Source organism: Ranitomeya variabilis, chromosome 6 (assembly GCF_051348905.1).
Source record: "Ranitomeya variabilis isolate aRanVar5 chromosome 6, aRanVar5.hap1, whole genome shotgun sequence".
Lineage (NCBI taxonomy): Eukaryota > Metazoa > Chordata > Amphibia > Anura > Dendrobatidae > Ranitomeya > Ranitomeya variabilis.
In genome coordinates this window covers 55,638,021-55,661,619 of record NC_135237.1, presented here as the reverse complement: position 1 = coordinate 55,661,619, position 23,599 = coordinate 55,638,021, and the positions used below count along the sequence as shown (strand labels likewise).

The following is a 23,599-nucleotide window of genomic DNA, read 5'->3' as shown; positions in this document are numbered from 1 at the left end:
GATGGAAAGAGAAAAGTATGGCGAAGGCGTGGTACAGCTCATGATCCAAAGCATACCACATCATCTGTAAAACACGGCGGAGGCAGTGTGATGGCTTGGGCATGCATGGCTGCCAGTGGCACTGGGTCACTAGTGTTTATTGATGATGTGACACAGGACAGAAGCAGCCGAATGAATTCTGAGGTATTCAGAGCCGCCATACTGTGTGCTCAGATCCAGCCAAATACAACCAAACTGATTGGTTGTCGTTTCATACTACAGATGGACAATAACCCAAAACATAAAGCCAAAGCAACCCAGGAGTTTATTAAAGCAAAGAAGTGGAATATTCCTGAATGTCCAAGTCAGTCACCTGATCTCAACCCAATTGAGCAGCATTTCACTTGTTAAAGACTAAACTTCAGACAGAAAGGCCCACAAACAAACAGCAACTGAAAACCACCGCCGTGAAGGACTGGCACAGGATCTAAAAGGAGGAAACACAGCGTCTGGTGATGTCCATCAGTTCAAGACTTCAGGCAGTCATTGCCAACAAAGGGTTTTCAACCAAGTACTAGAAATGAGCATTTTATTTAAAATTATTTAATCTGTCCAATTACTTTTGGTCCCTTTAAAAACAGGGTGGCACATATTAAGGAGCTGAAACTCCTAAACCCTTCATCCAATTTTAATGTGGATACCCTCAAATGAAAGCTGAAAGTCTGAACTTCAACTGCATCTGAATTGTTTTGTTTAAAATTCATTGTGGTAATGTCTATAACCAAAATTAGAAAAATGTTGTGTCTGTCCAAATATATATGGACGTAACTATCTAATTTTACTTGACAGGCAACTTTAGGGATCCACTTTTCTAAAAGTGAAAAACCCCTTTAAGACTTTTCCTCAGATAACAATCCTAGTATGAGGCTAGATCCTATGGAGATCTGCTTTTTTCAAGGAGTTTGGTGAAAAGATGTTATTGCCTATCTATTGGATATATGATGATCTATAGATCTGTGAGGATGTAACTACTGGGACCCCAACAATTCGGCATAATGGGGCCTTTTTATCTTTGTTTAAATTAGTTGGCAGTGCATATTCTGGCCTGCTGCCGCATTCATTCTCTATGGAGTTGCCAAGTCCTGTCCCCATAGAGCATGTGCACTGCTGCTCCATTCTAATGTGGGTTAGAAGTGCCCCGTCCTGCAGATTGGAGGGATCTCGGGTTTGGACTCCAACAGATCTATACGTTATCACCTAACCTTATGGATTATGGTACTTCTATTTGCCGGACAATATTTTTTTAAATTCAGTCATTGTGATTATAATTTTGCACATCGTTACCATTGAGCAGCCCACTTCATGTAAGAGACCTAAGACCTACAGTACAGTTTCCGTCATCTCCAACCATACAGTACTATATATTACTACCAAATAAGTGTGAAAATATCATTTAGATGTCAGAGAAGTAGCAGAGACTGCAATTGTCAGGTTTATGTTCTGCTTGTCAGAATTTGGAAACTTTTCTTTATTCTTTTTTTCCCCTATTGCTCATGGGCCTCCCGAGGTTTCATCTCTTTTATGCTCATTCTATTAAGTTTTGATTGATTTTTGTTCTCTTTGTGATTTCCAAAGGATTACAGAAGAAAGCTCTCCTGACTGTGTGGATTTGCTCTACTTACTGCGACTTAGGAGAGGCGATCAGCCCTTCATGTTGTGTGAAGCTGGAGTTTTTTGCGAGACCCATTGGAATCAGATCCTATAATCTATTACCTCTTAGTATTGAATACCGTTAGTCTTACATTCTTGTGGTCAGGGTACCATGTGCTGGTAAACTCCATGTCTGGGTTCTCCTAGTGGCCACACTTTGGGTTTACTTTCATCATGTCTGGGATAAAATCCCGAAAAGGCCCAAGTTCTGTTAGTCAGATACCAAGGTTGATTTTCACTCTGTTCCTGCTATTGATTGTGCTGCGCAGCTTCTATCAGAGTATAATCGAAGACACCTGCTTGAGATGATCAGGTCTCAGCTGGGAATAAAGGAAACCTGAACTGCTCAAAAGCGCATGGGGACAGAGGCAGGAACTTGCCAATATTTTCTATTGTTCATACGCAAAAGGCAATCTAGGGAGCCTGCAGGTAGTTATTTTTATTTCTCATTGCATATAGCTAAGGTTTCCTGCTTGTACGTTATCAAATTAAAAGTAGCATGTGGTTTTTAATGCCTTTTTAAAAGGACATAATGGTATTAAAGTGTAGAAGATATTGTCCTCTGGTCTCACTGTATTTATCAAGTTTGGTAGTGTTTTTGGAATTGTTTTTACTTTTCTATGGACTTTATGATTTTTGCAATTTCTGTTCTAGGTCTATAATATCTAGCTTTACAGTATTCCATTTGTTCCCCGCTTTCTTATTCTCTGGCCCTATCCAAACACATTAAATAAAAGTTTGCTGAAAGTGATCAGTTGCATTATAATTTTTAAGCTGTTGCCGTAGATGTGTTATGGAAATATTAGGGTTGGATAAATATATCCCTGTGTGTGCTGTGGCCGCTCCCAATTAGACTGAGTATTTTGAGCGCTCATCAAGAATGGACTGTACACAACTGTGACAGAACAACATTCCATCAATACTGATACTTTATTGTACATACATAGTTTTATATTTTCACATAGAAAGGAGTGGTTAGGGGTTGTCAGGGGTGGTTAGTTAATTATCATATTGTCTAGCTCCTCTGTCATTGGTTATCTAAACATATATGGAATATTGTGATTAATGCTCATATGACTGCTGATCAAGCAACTAAACTCGAGTTCTCTGTCTAGGACAAAGTGGAGACACCTGACCAGCAGTCACCAAACATCTGACTCTCTTCTGCTTTTAGGGGTGGAAAACCCCATATGATCTGTCTGGGTTATATCAGGCTTATATCAGTTCAGTTCGTGTCAGCCATTTTAAACCATTGATTATAATATATATATTAGCTGTGAGCATATAAGTATATATTTGATTATAGAGGAGTATACATGCAAGTGAGATCTACATGATATATATATTTCTATCACAAGCCCCCTTAGATATCACTTGCCCTAATCCTAGCCTCCTGTCCCAAAGCGCTGCAACTCTTTTGTGCTGTTGGCGAACTGACACAAGCCTAACGCCTGTGCCCCACTCCATACAGACTTTTCGCAAATGGGCGGTCAGGAGATCTGTCCCTAACGGGGGTTCGTTGCAATCAGTCTCTTAGTCAATAGCATGTGTAGTGAGCGATGTGTAGTCTTTATCAGGTAGGTCATCTTTTCGGTCAGGCCGCAACATCATTCTGGCTTGGGTGTCATCTTCTGGTAGGGGAGCTTTCTTGCGATGCGATGAGTGGATCCAAGCGGGTCTTCCATCCAGTTTCACAGAGTTTGGTGTCATCAGCAGCACTTGAGCAGGATCATCAAATCTGGGATCAAGTGGTGTTCTCCTTACAAGCTTTTTCACCAACACCCAGTCTCCTGGCTTCTAGGAGTGCATACCAGACACTGAATCTGGAACTGGCAATGAAGAAAAAAACTCGAGAATGGATGTTAGCAAGTTTCTTGGTGATTTCAATTACATAAGCAGACAAAGTATCATATTGCATAATCAGCTGCTAAGGGAAAGGATACCCCTAACCTGGGACTAGACACAAACAAAATTTCACATGGTGACAGCTTTTCTGGGCCTCTGGGAGTGTGCCTAACACTGAGTAGTGTGATTGGGAGTGTGTAGGCCTAAGTCTGACCCTACTGCTGACTAGATCTCTCATGTGAGGTTTGCTGTGAATGCAGGTCCCTGGTCACTCTCTATCACTTCTGGGACCCCATAGCTGCATATCTCGTCTCTGAGAGTAGCTTCTTTGCAGTAGTCTTTGCTGACTGGTTCCTCACTGGGAAAGCTTCTGGCCATCCTGAGAACACGTCCGCGACCACAAGGGCATATTCGAATCCTCCACTTGGCGGCATCTGGATGTGGTCTATCTGGATCCTCTGGAAGGGGGTACAGTGGTCTGGCAAGTTGATGTGTGGGAACTTTCTTCATTCTTCCAGGGTTGCATTTGCCACAGGTCAGACAGCTGTTTATGAACTTGGCTGTTAGGGTGGAGATTTCTGGAGCGAACCAGTAAGCACCAATCGGATCATTCATCTGTGTCTTTAATCTGTGTGTGGGCCCATGTGCCCACTGGACCACCATAGGGTACATGCTTCGGGGTAAACAGGGTTTGTAGTCAATTTAGTATACCCTTCCTTCTTCATGTGTTGCTCACTTCTGCACCCAGCATTCCTTCTTGTCCTTTGGGGCTTGCTCTTGCAACTTTTTTGAGCAGATCCCAGGATGTCATCTTGTCAGGTTTCCTGTCTTCAGCCGTCCTGTAGTAGCCGTCCGGCTCTACGACCTCTTCCACTTGTCCATATTGTCTTCCCTTGACTGTTTCTTTGGCTGCCATATCCGCCATGTTGTTGCCTCGTGCCCCTACTGTGTTCAGTTTTCCATGCGCTTTGACTTTTAGCATTGTCACCACTTTTGGAAGTTGAAGTGTGTTCAGCAGGTCCTTAATGGCTCCATTGATGCTTCACGGTTGTTCCGCTGGCTGTTATGAAGTCCCTTGCAGCCCAGATGGGTCCGAAGTCGTGTGCTATGCCATGCAAGTACCTTGAATCGGTATACATTTTCTCAGTCTTGTCTTCTGCCATCTGGTAGGCCTTCATCAGCGCTATCAGTTCTGCTTCCTGGGCTGACAGTCTGGGCGGCAGACTTCTGGACCACAGGATCTCTTGATTGCTGGTCGCTGCACCTCCCGTGTGGAATCTTCCTTCATCATCTGCAAATCTGGAGCCATCCACATAGAGGATCAACTCTGGGTTGGTCAGTGGCTCTTCTGCCACCTTGGGTAGTCCTGCTGTTTCCTGTTGCATGATGCTGAAGCAATCATGGTCATCCGTCCGGAGCAAATTCAGATCCCTGCAGAAGGTATCATGCAGATTTTGATCAGACTTTTTATCTGAGGATCCGTATCTGTATCCCCCCTTGGGAGTGGGAGTAGAGTGGGTGAATTGAGGACTGTGCATTTGGAGATGGTGACATTGTTGGGCAGGAGTAGAGAGCACTGGAGGCGAAGATGCCTGGCGGTGGAGAGATGTTTTAGCTGGGTTTGGTTGAGGATTGCTGAGATGTCATGCAGAGCCAGGATTTCCAATGGTTTTTCCACTGATGTCAGTAGTCCTGTCCAGGAGGGCGTGTGCTGCAACTGCTGCTCTCATGCGGGAGGAAGAGGCTTCCCTTGCAACTGGATCCAGGCAAGCTGAAAAGTAGTCCGAAAGTCTCTGCTTTCCCCCCTGAAGCTGTGTCAGGACTCCAGTAGCAAGGCCTTCTCTTCTCATCAAGTAGAGACGGAATGGCTTCTTGTAGTCAGATAGGCCTAGTGCTGGCGCTGAGACTACAGAGCCTTTTAACTTCTTGAACGAACTGAAGGCCACATCTGTCTGGAGGAACGGGGTCACACTGACGTATTCACACAGAGGCTGCATTAGGACGGAAGCATCAGGGATCCAGGCTCTGCAATATGAAACTAGACCAAGGAAGGCCTGTAGCACCTTTGGAGTTGTCGGAGGGACCATCTTCTCCACTGTGGTCTTCCGGTCATCTGTCAGGTGTTTCGCCTGGTGAGCAATACAGTGTCTCTGGAACGTAACTTGCTTCAGACACCACTGGACTTTGTTCTTTGAGATCTTGCAGTGCTGCTCCGCCAGGTAGAGTAGGAGATACAAGGAATGGGCTTTACACGTGTCAAAGTCAACTGCACAAAGGAGTAGATTGTCCATGTATTGTAGCAGGGTTACTTCTGCTTGTTCTGTGACTCAGTTGGTGAGAACTGTGGACATTGCTTTGGTGAACTGTGAAGGGCTGTTCTGGGCCCACTGTGGCATCACTGTCCATGTGTGGTGTCCCCCTTGGTGCATTAAGGCAAACAGGAACTGGTCATCCGGGTGAAGGGGGAACACTGGAGAAAACCTTAGTCAGGTCGGTCACTGTGAACACTTTTGCTGTGGCAGGCACATTCGAGAGCAGAGTGTGCGGATTCGGCATAATTGTTTCAAACTCTGTGGCGTCATTCACAGCTCTCAGGTTATATACCATTCTGAACTTGGCTGGCTCTCCTTTTACAGTCTTTTTCTTGATGGGGAAAAGCGGGGTATTGCAAGGCGATGTGCGAGGAACAATGATTCCTATTTCCAGGTAGACCTTCAGTTGGTCACAGGCAGCTTGACTCTAGGCCTGGCCTGGGCCTTACGAGGGTACGGGGTACATGGCTTGAGTGACACCCGTACTGGGGCAACTTGAGGTTTTTCTCACGTGCTGGGGTCCCTTAGACCATAGACTTTCTGGTACTACATCCAGTACCTCCTTGGGTAGGCCTCATTGGTTGCTTAATGTTCTTGTAGGGCCGCCAGCATGACTCTTCTTGGGTCAGGGATGAAGAAAGTGTCACTGTCCCATCTTCGTGGAACACTGTGGTTGCCTTCAGCTTCTGCAGTAGGTTCGCTCCCAGCAGGTTGAGTGGAAGTTCCTTGACACCACAAACTGGGACAGGATAGAGTGTCCTGGCTGAGTGCACACGCTCAGTGGCTTTGTAAGCTGAGAAGGTCTGACTTGACCATCAATGCCCATGCGAGACACAGAGAATTCTGATAGGCAGGTGGGATCAGCGAGTTCCACAGGTGTCATCACACTTCTGGCTGCACCACTTTGGATCTGACAACGCCATCCATTTTAAGGGTAATTTGAGGTACTGGTCTTGCAGATGAAGTTTTACATGTCAGGAGCGTAGTGTCTTGCAGACCTGGCTTGCTTGCCTCTGTCCTATGGACGGGGTACTTCACTGCTTTCTGCACTTCCTCCTTGACCTGTTTCTCTGGACCAACTCTTGGATTGCATGGGTCCAGTCTCTTCGGGGGCGTGAGTGCTTTGCACTGGTTCTGGAAATGGCCAAACTTGCCACAGATGTAACACTTGACACTTTTTCTGTCTTTGTAGGGTGGTTGCGCTTTCAGGTCAGTGGTCACCATGAGAGGGGCTGTCTTCTGCACCCCTGGTTGGGACTCAATCCCTTTGGCTACTGTGGACAACGGCATGATGGGTACTGTAGCGGCAGCGGGGTCCGGCCTGCTGATTGAAGCTGCGGTGGTAAGACGGGGCCTGCAGGTGCATTCGTGGCGAGGCCCGGGGTGCCATGAGACCGGCGGCTGCATCCAACCCAAGGTCTTGGGGCATTACAGGGGCTGTGGCTGCATCTGCCATCACTTCTTCCTCCTGCTCCGACATAGCTTCTCCCCTTTGCTAACCTTATTGAGGTCGGTGTCTCCTCTCTGGAGTCTGCAGCGGTTCTTCTGGTGTGTTGGTCGGCACTTTGCAGCGTCTTCACCTCTGGCTCCCCTTCCAATGTTCTCAGCAGCACGGCACCCGTTTCCTTCTTCGCGCTCTTTGTGGTGCTATAATGGCGGCAGTTTTGGTGACAATCGGCAATAGACAGTCTCCTAGGCGCACATAAAACATTTTTTCTGGGTCAGTCCACTGCTATTGACCTGTTCCTAGGCCTAGCCACTATCAGTGGTTTCCTGATTGGCTGTCTCAGTCCATGCCCAAAGGCCTGTGTATCTGGTCATGAATGGTGAAGCCCAAGTCTTGGAATACTTGCATTACTCTGCAATGAAACTTCTTTACAGACTCTGTCTTTTCTTGGCTCATGTCATGGCTCACTCTCTGAGCTGTTCAATTAGCTGTGGCCCTGACTTCCAAGCGTGTATGTCTGATTCTGCTGGAAGTTTGAATTGTTCCTTCATGATTGGCCAGAGTGCATCACCTGCTTCTATTTTCATTCATGGCCCAGAGATCATTCCAGCTGGCTGCATATGTTTACTGCTTCTGCTACATTCTTCGGTAAAATGGCATGGGATGCATCCCTGGGTCTGGAAGATTGTCATCTGACTTGAAGTGCAGTGCACATAGTGTAATGGTGGTGCCTCTATCTGCCCCTGCATTCTTGGTGCCTGTGGGTTTCTTTTCTAGTACTAGACAGCATGTATGATGTTCCCTCTTCATCTTCATCAGAGGAATAGTTGTGATAGCTTGTACTGGGGTCGTACACTGACTGATTTTGAACTTAGAAGTTGCTTTTTTATGTGAGGATGTCTCCCCCCTTGCTGAAGCTATGATGGATTAGGATTATAGTTTCATGTTGGTGTGAATGTGGATGTAGGCAGCTCTGACCGGTGCTGAAGCTGTACATTATCAATACATGGTGATATCAAAGTTCATGTAAAACCTTAAGGGTTACAATATTGTTGACTGTGAAATGAGGTAACGGAGAATCTGTCAGTGAGCTCGTTCTGATATCACTCCTCCCCCCTCTGCACCCAGGGCTGAGCTGTCTGCTACCTGATGTGTCTAGGGCTGCCCACTGTAGGGGGGGCTTTCACCTTCTCTCCCCGATATCACAACTGGCAATGGCTGGACTGTGCCAGGGACACCTTGTGCTGTAAGCACCATATTGTTTGAATTGGGCGTTGGCCCAGCCGGCAACACGGAGGAAAAAAGAGGAAGAAGGAGGAGGGGGTGATGAGTGAGACAAAGGAGTAGTAGGAGGGGAGAGAGAATGTGGAGAGAGAGGGAGGAGAAGAGAGGAGAGAGAGAGAGAAGAAAGGTGTGGTGGGGGAGTGGATAAGGAGGGAGGAGAAGATGGAGGGTATGGAGGAGAGAGATAGAGAGGGGAAGAGAGAGAGAGAGAGAATGTGGAGAGAGAGGAGAGAGAAAGGAGAGAGAATGCGGAGAGAAAAAGACTGACAGAAAAAAAAAAAAAAAAAAGGAGGATAGATGAGAACAACAAGAATAATAGAGAGGAGCAATTATGCCTTCTCCCTGTAGGGAGAGATGGGGCGCACCACATACTGTGCAAAAATAACTACCTACACCATGGATTCTGCTAAAAGCAGACTGCGCAGATTCTCCCGTCTCATACCCACAAAAATCACTTCCTGATTTGCTCACATAACTTTCTGTTCCACCTAAACGATGTAAGCTCTGCTGCCACTTCATATCATGTATTGGCATTCAGCAATCTAACATCAGCTACTGTAACTTCCCTTATTTTCCTTTCTACGTCATGCCACTCTGCAGCTTGAAATCTGCCATTCTAATGAATTTCACGTACTTTATACCTTCCAAAAATCTTCACATACTTAACACCTTCGTATTCTGCCACTATCTAGGGGCTGTTTTCTCATCAGGAAGTAAAAAGACTTTCCTGTTGCTCGGCCACTTTGTTCCCCATGGCAAAAGCAAAAAATGAAAATGAAAAACACATAAAAATGAAAAAAGAAAACAGTACTAAAAAAAACTTCTAAAAATGAGTATATAAAACTCTAAGAAAAACCCAAAACGATAAGAAAAACCGTCAAAAACTTAGTTCACAACCAAAAACTCAAAACTTTGATACAATAGTAAAGAAAAAAAAAACTTTTTTCAAAAATATATATATATAAAAAATAAAAAGGTAAAGAGATTGAGGAAAACTTAATTAAAAAAAAACTTTAAAATGCCGCAAAAAGAAAAAAAGACCCCCTAAGAGAGTTAAAAAAATTAAAAATGAAAACGGCTGTCAGTCAGAGACACACTTCCTCTTAGATATCACGTATGCCATTGCAATAATATCAAATGTCACTAAAATCACGTTTCTGAAAACACTTATGTCACATCAAAAATGATAGATACAACTTAAATTTCACTTCTTCACAAAAAAAACTACACATACCCAGCACTGCAGCTGAAAACAGCCCGGAAAAAAAAATGTGACAGTTTGATTTACAATGCATATCTCTCTGCTAAACAGCACGGAGAAAGAGGAAGTTCGGACAAGAGAACTATTTCTGCTTCTTAAAGCGGCAATAGTACATGACACAAACAGACAGATAGACAATCCGAGAGATGCCCTTTTAAATTCTGTGACACATGCAGGCTGCGCTGGGAACAGACTACTGCCAATCGCACTGGACGCACCTGCGCCCGGGCCACCTGAGTGCTTGAGAAGCACAACAAGCGGGAAATCTACCACCCCGGTCCGGACGTCCTGACTGGATCGCCGGCACTACGGGAATCTGTGGCAGCCCCTGTAATCTATCACCATCCGAGCCTGGATTCTGGAGCCACCTGCTCCGGAACTACCTGTTCCTTTCCTCTTGCACGGGAATCTGTGATAGCTTACTCAGCGATTTGACCTCCTGCGGTCTGTTTCTCAGCAACCACAAACAAAAGTCACTTTTTCCTTCTTCTCTCGGATTTTACACAAACACATACACGGTCCACAGCAGACACCTCCCAGGGTGGATTCGTGGCTACGGATTTTTTACACTACCTGGGAATTTGTGACCACATCTGACCGGCAAGAGGCATAGACAAGGACTGGGCACAGGGGACTTTCAGGTAAGATGATAACATTTTCTTACCTTACTTATGGAGCTGCGCAGTCTCCTGCCCCTGTGCCAGGCCACGCTACAGCTTCTGTATCTCCGGTTAGAAGGATCCCGTGCGTTTCATCCGAGCCGTTGGGCGCCATTCTGTTATGGAAATATTAGGGTTGGATAAATATATCCCTGTGTGTGCTGTGGCCGCTCCCAATTAGACTGAGTATTTTGAGCGCTCATCAAGAATGGACTGTACACAACTGTGACAGAACAACATTCCATCAATACTGATACTTTATTGTACATACATAGTTTTATATTTTCACATAGAAAGGAGTGGTTAGGGGTTGTCAGGGGTGGTTAGTTAATTATCATATTGTCTAGCTCCTCTGTCATTGGTTATCTAAACATATATGGAATATTGTGATTAATGCTCATATGACTGCTGATCAAGCAACTAAACTCGAGTTCTCTGTCTAGGACAAAGTGGAGACACCTGACCAGCAGTCACCAAACATCTGACTCTCTTCTGCTTTTAGGGGTGGAAAACCCCATATGATCTGTCTGGGTTATATCAGGCTTATATCAGTTCAGTTCGTGTCAGCCATTTTAAACCATTGATTATAATATATATATTAGCTGTGAGCATATAAGTATATATTTGATTATAGAGGAGTATGCATGCAAGTGAGATCTACATGATATATATATTTCTATCACAGATGTAAATCTAGATGTGTGGCGTTTAACGGTCTTAAGACCCCAATGCACATTAGATGGTGGTTGGCCTGCCAATGCTTCGACCGATTGTTTGGATGACCGTAATCTCGGCCATCTCTCATACGTACATACAGGAAAGCTCGTTCTGCTTAGTGCTCCTCTATTCTCTATGAAAAAATATGCCCATTGACATCTCTGCGGACCACTTATCTCCGGGAGAGCAAAGTTGATTGACAGGGCGGAAATCTGATGTGCTCGATCTACTTCTCCTCCGACAGTCAGTCACCCGTTGCCCCTCATACACATTACAGTATCAGCCGAACACTATCAATATCGTAAGTTGTGGACGACATTAATCTAAAGGGTATGTGAAGTTTTAGTCTGGCATGTTGCCCGTGGGATGCTTTCAATTATCAATTTAATGTTTGCTTGAATCCTCCATTTTTTTTGGCCTTTCAGAATACTGGGTTTATAGTCTCAGCCTCTTTTTCTTAAAAAGTCCTATACACGATACAGGAGAAAATTCTGAACCAGCCAATTTTAGAGGGACTGGCCAACTATCTGACGTGTATGGAGGGGGGTCTCTTGGCTCCCGATACCAAAAGATGATGTTGGTTTAGAGGAAGATCCAGCTGTTGGACTTTTGGTGGCTTATTCTTTTGTTCCTTTGAGAGGCCAATCTAATAATATCAGCCGTATGAACTAGTCAACCAAGTGAATAATTGTTCTGACAATTGGAGGGAGTCGTGATTCCTTGACAAACTGGTGACAGTGGTGGGATATTTATTATCTCTCCGGTGTCATCTGTGACAAAGTGGTAACAGCAGTGGGATCTGTGTGACCCCCGGGCTGTTATCCTTGATAGTTATAGTCAAAATATTGCATGTTGGACCAATTTACTTTTTTTGCAACAACTGTGATATCTCCTAATATTTTTTGCAAGAGTAGTCTTTATCATAGAGTCTCATAGAGAACACAGGAACCTGTTGGCCGAATTAATCGGTTCTGTGTATAGGGGAGATAGATGTCGGCCCGAATGATAGTTTTGACTTGCCTCCATCTAATGTGTGTGGTCAGTTTAATTAAAGTATTAAAAGTGCACACTAGAGGCCATATTAATTTATTGTATTGGCGTATGTTTGGTAAACCCATCGCAGATAGCCTGTTTCGAATGGTTGATAGGCAGCATTAGAAAACATTAGTGAGCGCTAAAGACTAATATTTTCTATTTAAGCTCTGCAATACTAATGCCATTTAAACGTTCTTCATTTACCATTTCAATTAGTCAGATGCTAAATAAAAGAAAGGTGTAAGTGCGCCTCTGTGTATTTCCCACCGTAGTTACCTGGAGATGGAATGATTATTGCTCGTGAATTGCTGCTGATGGATATTACAGGAAGAATTTTATTAGCACTGGCTAGCATATTATAACAATACTTTTTCCATTACTTTATTCTTTAATAACGATTACGAATGCACCATGTGGCTATAATTAGCAAATGCTCTCAATATGTAATTTCTTCCATGGACTCAAAAAGACCCTGAAACGCAAGTAGCTCCCACCTCTTGCTTTAGAATCAGTGACTGTCGCACTGCGGATTACTAGAAATGTTTAAGACTTTATTTTGTTCTCTAGTTTAATTCCATCGAGAATGCCGGCTATTGTCAATGTTGTCAATGAAAGATATTAGTGGCGGGAGTACAGTAAATTATTTTTTGTAGATAAAATCCTGTGATCCCAGCGTATTGTTACCCCTTTATAAATCACTGGTGAGGCCACGTCTAGAATACGGGATCCAATTTTGGGCTCCACATTTTAAAAAAAGATATTCAGAAATGAGTCAGTTTGTAGGCGGGTAACTAGATTATTACCAGGGATGGAAGGTCTCTCATATGATGAGAGGCTGGAAAAGTTGGGCTCGTTTAGCTTAGAAAAAAGACGCCTCAGAGGAGATCTCATGTATAAGGGTATGTGTACATGCTGTGGATTTTGCTGCGGATCCGCAGCTGATTGGCCGCAGCAGATCTGCAGCAGTTTTCCCTGAATTTACAGTACCATGTAAACCTATGGAAAACAAAATCCGCAGTGCACATGCTGCGGAAAAAAACGCGCGGAAACATAGCATTGTTTATTCCGCAGCATGTCTATTTGTGCGGATTCTGCAGCGGTTTACACCTGCGCCATAATAAGAATCCGCAGGTGAAATCCGCACAAAATCCACCAAAAAATCCCGGTAAATCCGCTGTAATTATGCAGGAAATCCACAGTGCGGTTTACCTGCTGATTTAACAAAATCAGTCCAGAAAAATCCGCAGTGCAATCTGCAGCGTGTGCACGTACCCTTAATATGTGTGATCAGTACAAAACACTGGCACGTAACTTAGGCTAAGTTCACATTAGCTTATCTGTGCGCAGCGTACCATCTGCATGTGCAAACGCATGCCAAAACGCATGGTTACGCTGCGTTTTTTATCTGCATCAGCATACGCATGTCGCAAAAAAAAAGCGTGTGCATGCGTTTGTATGCGGTTTTGCCTACGTTTGCATTGTTTATGCAGATGCGTTCGATTTTTCCAGGAGGGCATGTCTCAGTTGGTTCCTGGACATGCGCAGTCCGAAGTACGCAAGCGCATCAAACATGTGTACGCATGTCCTTGCATACCAATGTGTTCCCATAGACAGTAATGTGATCTTTATACGCACTCATCCGCATGCCTGCGCATATTTCATGCCTCAAAAAAGCAACATGTTGCATTCGCCACACACCACGAAACGACGCATGCATACGCATTTGCATGCAAACTGATGCAAATGCATGTCCATGTGTACACAATCTTAAATATATGTACGCAAGACGCATGCGGATCGGTACGCAGGGATACGCTGTGTACACATACGCTAATATGAACCTGGCCTTATTCCTTCCAAAGACCAAAGTGAAGACCAGACGGCACTCATTACGGGTGGAAGAAAGGCGATTCCCACAGCTAAATAGGAAAGGGTTCTTTACAGTTAGAGCAGTCAGAATGTGGAATGTCCGACCACAAGAGGTAGTAGCAGACACGAGAACAGCTTTTAAAAAGAAGGATCGGATGATTTCTTCAATAAACATAACATTGTGGGTTAAAGTTTATTCAGTGACAAAATGCCCAATTAGTGGAGAAAGGTTGAACTTCATGGACCTAGATCTTTTTTTCAACCTACAGAATGTAACTATGTAATGTGTAGAATTTTTCACCGGGCTTTAGTTTGTGTTTTTTTGGGGGTTTTTTTATATACAAAGTTACACTAAGTTTGTAGTTTAAAAGATTGTTTTTTAATTGTTTACAATATTGCTTAAAGCAAAGCTATCATCAGAAAACGTCCTGTTGAGTAAATAAGGTTTTTTGTGTTAAATGTGTTTTATTAAAGTCAACTGATACTGTCTGGGTTTTTTTGTGTTTGTTTTATGTTGCATTTCAAAATCTGTATAAAATATAAAAATGAAAGAAACACTGGGGTTTTTTAGACTCTGACATTCTTTTTTGTTTAATCAGGAAGCAGCACATGTACACTAGCTTCAATGGTCAGACCCCAGATCCTAATATATTGAAGTGTTTAATGAGCATGTGCAAAGCTTATTATCACTGTAGGGGGAGCAGAGTCAGTGGTGGATCCTTTCTTATCAGCTGTGTATAGAGGTGTTACCTGTCATTGTAATCCTGCCTCTAATGATAAGGAAACTACTGTAAACTCTTCAAAATTTGCATCAGAAACTTCTGTACCAAAAATGTCTATTGGCAGTAAAAATGGATAAAATGTGAGTTATTTTTCATACATTTTAGATGCTTTTCTTCCTCTTTCATTTGCATGGGTGAAAAATGCAGCAAAAACCTAAAAGATTGTCATCCCGCAGATTTTAAACTATTTCAAATCAAGAAAGGAAAAAATATGCAACTTTGTTCTTTTATTTTTCCTAGCTGCAAAAACATAGTGTGTGAATAGGCCCTTCCTGAAAGGACAAAGAGTAAGATTATAGAAAAAAATTGGTCTAGTGTGAAAACTGCAAAATTACAAATTGTGTTGTTTTTTTAAACTAAATATTGTGATATGAAAAATTAACAATGCGAAATAAAAAAAAAAATAAAAAAATATATATATATATATATATATATATATATATATATATATATATATGTATATATATATATATATATATATATATATATATATATATACATATAATACAAATAATACAAAAACTGATTTGAGCAATGGGTCATTTTCTAATGATAGCTTTCCTTTAAAGGGATATTTAAAGATTTTACTACATTTGCCTAATCCTATTAATCATCACTTTTTCCTATAATTCTTACTATTAGATTATTGCTCCAGTGTGTAGAAAACTATTGCAATAATTCATAAAATTGCCAGTTACCATTGATCTTCCTCAGTCCTTGTGCTGTCAATATTTTTTCTTATCATTTTGATTGAAATGTAGATTCTGTAAGTAGCAACATTCCTAATAGCTGTTGCAATAGCTATCACAAGGAAGCCGTGAACATTAAATCCTTGTAGCCCATCTCTTAAAGCAGGTTTGTCACCAGACCAATGGCGTACATTAACTAGATCTGATGAGACTGGTGTACTTATGTTGATAATCAGTCAGAATGGCTACATAATCCTTTTGAATCTTTAAATTAGTTGTCTGCCCTTTGAGCGTCGGCTCCTCAGTGTCCCTCCTCCCTGCTGCAGCTGAGATCTGACACTGCTGTGTACAAACTGCAGCTTTCATTCACTCAGGGCAGCTGAAGTGTGAATTTAAGACTTTATACAGCCTCTTTTGGAAAATCTGGGACAGATCTACTTAATACGATTATTCAAACCACCAGTTAATGATTGTAGTTTTAAAGGGTCTTTTTAAAATGATCGATGTTGGTGGTCACTGCTGCCATGTGCTCAGTAATGTATTGTGTTATTTTTACATATAAATGTTGAACTGCTTTTTAATACTGTTTTTAATTTCACTTAGTTTGTCTAAGTTCACATTAGAGTTCGGGGGCTTTGCAGAGGGCTGTGTATGTCCTCCGCTAAGCCCTGCCTACTTCCGCATACTTCTGCATGGGTCCTGCGTACCTATCTTTAACATTGGGTACGCAGGACATGCGAATACATTGTTTTGACGCGCCCGCCGACCGCACGGGGACGCAACAAGTTCCCGTGCGGTCACTCTAAAAGGGGATGTTAAAACTTTGCGTTACTCTTGTATTGTGTGAATATTGCTACTGACGCAAGTCACTAAGTGCTAGCGGAAATCTTGCAATTTGTTGTAATCATTTGCAATCTCAATGTTGCAGAACCCTTGGATTATTAGTAAAACGACTGGAGAAAGGAGGCAAAGCAGAACGGGAGAAACTGTTTCACGAAAATGATTGTATCGTCAGAATTAACAATGGTGATCTCCGTAACAGAAGATTTGAACAGTAAGTGCATTTTGTTAAATTTTCATAAAACAAAACAAAGCGATTCCTTCAAAGAAATCCCCCAGTGATTCGACCCTAAAAGTACTGGTAGTTGTTTGCCAATTAGTAAAGTGGATTTACAAATTTAGATTTCCCCTCCCATTCTACCAGTTTTCATCCACTATTTGTTGGAATATACCGTATATACTCGAGTATAAGCCGACCCGAGTATAAGCCGACCCGAGTATAAGCTGACCCCCTAATTTTGCCACAAAAAACTGGGAAAACTTATTGACTCGAGTATAAGCCTAGGGTGGAAAATACAGCAGCTACCGGTGAATTTCAAAAATAAAAATAAATGCTCCATACCGTTCCTTATTGCCCCAAAGGAGGTTCCATATAAAGCTGTGCCATATGTAATGCTCCATACCGTTGATTATTGCCCCATAGATGCTCCATATATAGCTGTGCCATATAGAATGCTCTGCACCATTCATTATGGCCCCATAGATGCTCCATATAAAGCAGTGCCATATATAATGCTCTGCATCACTCATTATGGCCCCATAGATGCTCCATATAAAGCTGTGCCATATATAATGCTCTGCACCATTCATTATGGCCCCATAGATGCCCCATATAAAGCAGTGCCATATATGCTCTGCACTGTTCATTGTTGCCCCATAGATGATCCATATAAATCTGTGCCATATATAGTGCTCTGCACCGTTGCCCCATAGATACTCCACATAAATCTGTGCCATATATAACGCTGCTGCTGCAATTAAAAAAAAAAAAAAAAAACACATACTCACCTCTCTTGCCGCAGCTCCTCACGTCCCGTCCCGGCGTCTCTTTGCACTGACTGATCAGGCAGAGGGCGGCGCGCACACTATATGCGTCATCACGCCCTCTGACCTGAACAGTCAGAGCGGAGAGAGAGACGCTGGGAAGACGGAGCGGCACCCGGCGTGTGGAACGTGGACAGGTGAATATAAAATACTCACCTAGTCCCGGCGATCCTGACGCTCCCCCTGCCTGTCACACTGTCTTCGGTGCCGCAGCTCTTCCTCTGTCAGCGGTCACCGGCACCGCTGATAAGAGAAATGAATAGGCGGCTCCGCCCCTATGGGAGTGGAGTCCATAATCATTTCTCTAATGAGCGGTCCCACGTGACCGCTGAACAGGGGAAGAGCTGCGGCACCCGAAGACAGTGTGACAGGCAGGGGGAGCGTCAGGATTGCCGGGACTAGGTGAGTATGCCTCAGCGCCCTCTCCCCCTCACCCGCCGACCCCACCGCCGACCGTGACTCGAGTATAAGCCGAGAGGGGCACTTTCAGCCCAAAAATTTGGGCTGAAAATCTCGGCTTATACTCGAGTATATACGGTAGTTGTAGTTTTGCAACAGCTTTAAATCCACATTTTAAAGTCCTCTGCCCTTTGCCACAACAATAAAAAATCCTTTACAAATTTTTTTTCAAAAGTGCAAAAATCTCAGATTGCACGTAATATTTTATGTACTTCAGTTGAAAATATATTTTTTCTTTTTTATATGCTTATAAAAGATAACTAAAGTTGTGCCAGTGAGTCAACACTTGTGGTCAATAAATTTCGTTCTGCATTTTAGGATCGATATTTCTTTTTTAGAAACCACAAATCATATTTACACATGGTGATTATCAAGTAGATGATGGCAAATACCTGAACGGGGATCGGGACATAAGCCGTCTCTGACATGAATTAACACCAGTTGCATTTTTTATTCTAGAGCTAGAATGTTCACAATGAGAGCAATTAACAGTTTTTTGTATAACTTCATTTAACCTAATCGTTTTTGAAAAATAAGAAGGCAAAATTAGTCCAGGTCAGATCACGGTCATATGTAAAATATGAAGCATTCATCGGCTTTGCACATTTATCCCATGCACATTAATTTTTAAGAATTTTTTTTTAAAATTTTAACATCTGGTGTTCTTCCCTTAAAATTATTATAAGAACTGTAGTTTTTTTTGTAAAATGAAAAAATTGCGGAGTCATATTATACCCAGTCATCATTATATGCTCTGCTGACTTTTTACACATACTTGTCGGGATAGCTGTGCAATCGGTGGGTAGCACGCACCTGTTGTAATCATTGGAATGGGACAGGTGCTTCTACCTGCCGATTGCACTCACGTTTAACAGGGCTAACTGCACATTAGACCAAAATTGTCCAAACCCTCCGACTCTTCCCCAACAGATAATATTGCGTTTGAGATGGATCCACCACATCAAATTTCCAATGGCCAATCGTTTTCTTCTCTGAGAGATAAGCCACTGCCAAAGATGTCCAACAGTGGCTCTCTCATGGAGAACACAGGAGCGCTTGGCCGAGCTGAACGCTCAGGTGTATAGGGAGCTCGGGAGAGATGGGTATCCGATGAACGATCCCTCATCTAATGTGTATGTTGGACTTGGCCCTTTAAGCTAATCTGGCTGTCAAGTGAAACTTCGTTGTATAGCATATTCCATAGCAAAAAGGAAGTTCTAAGACTTTGAGTTTTTGGTTCCGTCTTAGGATCCATCACATTGACTTATAATGAGGTCCATATGGTTTCATCATGGCGTACGTCTTACTGGATAAAAGGCCCTGCATGCTGCATGGATTTTGCTGTTAAATATGATGACAGCACGGTGGCTCAGTGGTTAGCACAGCAGCCTTGCAGCGCTGGAGTCCTGGGTTCAAATCACACCAAGGACAACATCTGCAAAGAGTTTGTATGTTCTCCCCGTGTTTGCGTGGGTTTTCTCCAGGTTCTCCGATTTCCTCCCACATTCCAAAGACATACTGATGGGGAATTTAGATTGTGAGCCGGCGATGATAATGTGTGCAAACTGTAAAGCGCTGCGGAATATGTTAGCGCTATATAAAAATAAAGTTTATTTATTATTACATTAGAGGAATATAAATTATTTTGCACAGCTTTGTGAATGTTCTCCAAAGTTCTGCATCTAATAATCTTGTTTTCACATGTATTTATAGTAGAAATAGTGCTAGTTTTCTGATAGTTCTTACATTGGGTTTAAAAATGCCAAAATGATAATTCACTTTAATTATATATAGGAGCATATTTTACTGACAGGCTGCAAAATGTCCATGATCATGCAAGTCTCCCATCCCTCCCTTCTACAGTAATAGAATGGTAAATAACCAATCTATTTTATGAGTCTTTCTGTTAGGGCAGAGCTGGGGGATATGTGGTCTGACCCTAATAAGAATGTTAATTTAAAAATATGGTCTTACGAGTGGGTGGTCATTAACTATCATTATTTTAGGTTTCTCATCTCTGCTATAAAAGTTTCTTTAAACTCTTATCTTATAGAATTTCAACTTCTATAAATAAAGTTTTATCAATCCTCCGTCCTGTCAGTAGGCCTTATTGTTGATATACTTTTCAGATTCAAGACATGACTTCTTGTTCTAGCTCTTCTGAAATCATTCCCTCCTAAACTTTGCTGCTTCTTTTGATGTATTTAACATGTTAGTTAATATTTTAGCCATAGATTCTGGGAATCACAGGATGTTGCTGCAGTGCCTCTGGCTTGCTGAAGTTGTAGGAGTTCTCAAAGGTAGTCAGTTGGGTGTTAGATGTTTTTACTAACATATACAAATGTCTTCCAGTCTGGCCAGAAAGTTAAAGAACTGGAAAAACTGCAATACTTTAAGCATCATATGAAAAGAAGTTGATTCTGTAGTAAGTTCAAGTTATCCTCCAGGAAAGACATCAGTGAAAACTAGTGCACAAAAATAAAAAATAAATTCTCCCTGTCGAAAGTATGTTCTTTCATCTCAAGTTAGCATAGTAAGATTGTTTTTTTTTTCAGAGAGTTAGAGTGATCTCGAAACATTCAGTGAATGAATGGAGGTCAAGGCACATTTTGTCTTGACCTCCATCCACAGGAGGGAAACCATGGAAAAAGAAGTTTCTCATGCTGTAAAAGGTTGTTTCCATGTTGGACGAATGTATATTCTTTCATTGTTTCTCAGGAACTCTGCGTGTCTAATCATAGTAGTCCACTTGACATTGGACAAGGCAATTTTAATTGCATTATGTTTTGGGTTCCGAGGGAAGTGTGTTATTTTATCATAAAGGATAAGGCTACTTTTGATCCAAATCAATAGGTTTTCATTTGCTTCTTAAATGTCCCTCTACAGGAATATGCAAATTGCCTCTTCAGAGAAAAAGAGGACTTAAACTCTATAGCGCCACCTGTTGGAAGTAGCGATCCTACAAGTCTCAATCAACCCTTTAACGAGTCGTGCAATATGACTTAGGATAAAAGCCAAATCAGTATCTCAATTCGCAGACACGGTGTTTCGGGCTGTTGGCCCTCGTCAGTGCGAAGCATGAGAGCTGGTATGTCACTCTCCATAAGGAAAAATATTGCCCCTTAGACCCCAGTCCAGAGCCTCTCACCTAGCCAAATCAGTTCTCATGCTTCGCACTGACGAGGGCCAACAGGTCGAAACACCGTGTCTGCGGATTGAGATACTGATTTGGCTTTTATTCTAAGTCATATTGCACGACTCGTTAAAGGGTTGATTGTGACTTGTAGGATCGCTACTTCCTACAGGTGGCGCTATAGAGCTTAAGTCCTCTTTTTCTCTGAAGAGGCAATTTGCATATTATATTTCCCAGAGGAGCATTGCACGACGAATAAACCTCCTTACCTTGACAAAGCCAGAGCTGCTATATGACACTCTCCACAAGGCGAAACGTTGCCCCTTAGACCCTCTACAGGAAGGAACCAATAGGTTATTCAATGAACTCTTATTCCAGCAAGTGTCTTCTAATTCCCATTAGGTTTTTACACTTTAAGCTGGCCATACATTTTTCAATACCTTTTGGCTTATATAAAGGGGAGGGAGCTACTTCCAAACTTCTGCCAGAAGATTATTTGCCTTTAAAAAAATAAATAAAAAAATTGCATATCAATTTAACCTTGATTACTCGGTAATGGAGGAACGGATTGCCTATGTAAAAGTTTTGCGGGACTACATATCCCATATAAATAGTTTAGAGGGGAGGATGAAATCATGCATACAGAGTCCCTTGAAACCATAGGTTTTTTCTAATGATGGCTTCCCGTTAAGTACAAAAGATCGAACATGTTGAAAGTCGTCTTCTGAATAAAAGCTGATAGGTGTTAGATAGTCAGACTGTCCCTTTGACTTTGATTTAATGTGATTAATATACATGATATTTGGTCCAATAACTTCCAACCTTCTTAAGAGGTTTGGTTTTTTTAAAATTTTACTCCAAGCAAGCCCGAACTATGATTCTTTAAATGAAATTGATTTGGGGGCCGTGGAAGTGTTCTGCAATTCATTGACATGCTTTTTGTGCACTCTTGACAATTTTTTATGAACAAGCTAAAATTATTATGCTATCTTTTCTGTAAAATTGAGAACTTTTCCTGTTGCTTTCTTCTGTGGAAGCTCTCAAGAAGAATATTTGTGAATTCCCTGCCTCGTATACTAATGGTCTCGCAATACTTCAATATCTCCGGCTCAAATACAGGCAAATCAAATAACCCATTTATCCAGATTTCTTGCATCCCTGTTTATCCTACTGTTCTTAACTGTTTCTACACAACCTACAAATTATAATTAACTGGGACCAACTATCAATCCAACAAGCGATTGTAAAGTCTTATTTAATCTATTTTTTTTTTTTCTTTCCTCCGTGAAAAAATTTCCATCTCTGTACTGGCACAAGGCTGCCCATTTTGCATAATTAGAAAGCATAATAATGTTTATAGCAATTTCTAGTTTACTAACCATGATTCGGTAATCTTATCTCATTTATCCAGAGCTCAGCAAATGTTTCGTCAAGCCATGCGCTCTCCCATGATCTGGTTTCATGTAGTGCCAGCAGCCAACAAAGAACCGTACGAGCAACTATCGCAAAGTGAGACCAACAGCTACTACTCCAACCAACATATCCCTGATCAGTACATGGAGAATAGGAATTTCCACAGCCCTGGTCCTGAGCACACACTACAGAGGGTCCCCCGTCAAGTAAACCAGACAGAGCCTATGGACTCTTATTCACATCTACCTCATAATATCAATTCGGCAGGAAAACCACCAACTGGCCTAACGCCATCGCCCCAGCGAGGTGTCAGTTCTCCTCCACCCACCGGTTATACCAAAAAAGGAAAGAAGCTATACATACAACTGAAGAAAGGTAAGATAGGCAGTGACATGGTTGTTGTGGTGCAATTAGGTGTTGTGCACATACGGATTTTGGACTGAATCGCATTTTTGTTGTGTAATGCTTTTGTGTCTGCATTAAATATTGTGATCAAATTGATAAACCTTAGTATTTAGATCCAAAGCATAAACTATGGGATTCGAAATAATGGAGGCCATACACATTAGATGACTGTTGGATGAACAATGCTTAGACCAATCATTCGTCCGGCAGCCGTTTCAGCCGTTTCTCCCATACGCATGAGTTCAATTGAGCGCTCCTGTGTTCTCTATGAGAAATCTCCGGGAGAACACAGTCAGTCTTAAATCAGATATGCCCGACTGACATCTCCCCCGATCGTCAGATGGCTATAGATCAGTGTATTGGCCGAACCCGTCGATAGCGGCGGGTGCAGCCGTCATTAGTCTGTGTACTGGGACTTATGACTCTGCTTACAGCTTCATTGTAGTACTGTGACTTATGACTCTGCTTACAGCTTCATTGTAGTACTGTGACTTATGACTCTGCTTACAGCTTCATTGTAGTAGTAACTGATTAATCTTTAGCACAAATTCTCTTCTCCATTCATCATTTATCCCTTCTTTAATTAGTCTTCTGCTAATAGATGTTAGATACTGGCTTTTTAATTTTTCATATATCAATCGTAATCATTAAAGTAAAAAATTTTGAAGTCTATCTTATCAGCAAAATCTGCTTTCTATGCCAGGACTAATCGTTAA

At 42.2% G+C, this 23,599-nt stretch overlaps 1 protein-coding gene across 25 annotated transcripts in view; it reads left to right on the top strand.

Annotated features, from left to right (window-relative positions):
- Positions 1–23,599, top strand: part of PARD3 (par-3 family cell polarity regulator) — a 637,712-nt gene that overhangs the window by 286,830 nt on the left and 327,283 nt on the right. For all 25 annotated transcript variants that reach the window (XM_077268525.1, XM_077268526.1, XM_077268518.1 and 22 more), the window contains 2 exons: positions 16,518–16,643; positions 22,477–22,853. In XM_077268525.1, coding sequence (XP_077124640.1) covers positions 16,518–16,643; positions 22,477–22,853 — 503 coding nt within the window. The remainder of the gene's footprint in view (positions 1–16,517; positions 16,644–22,476; positions 22,854–23,599) is intronic.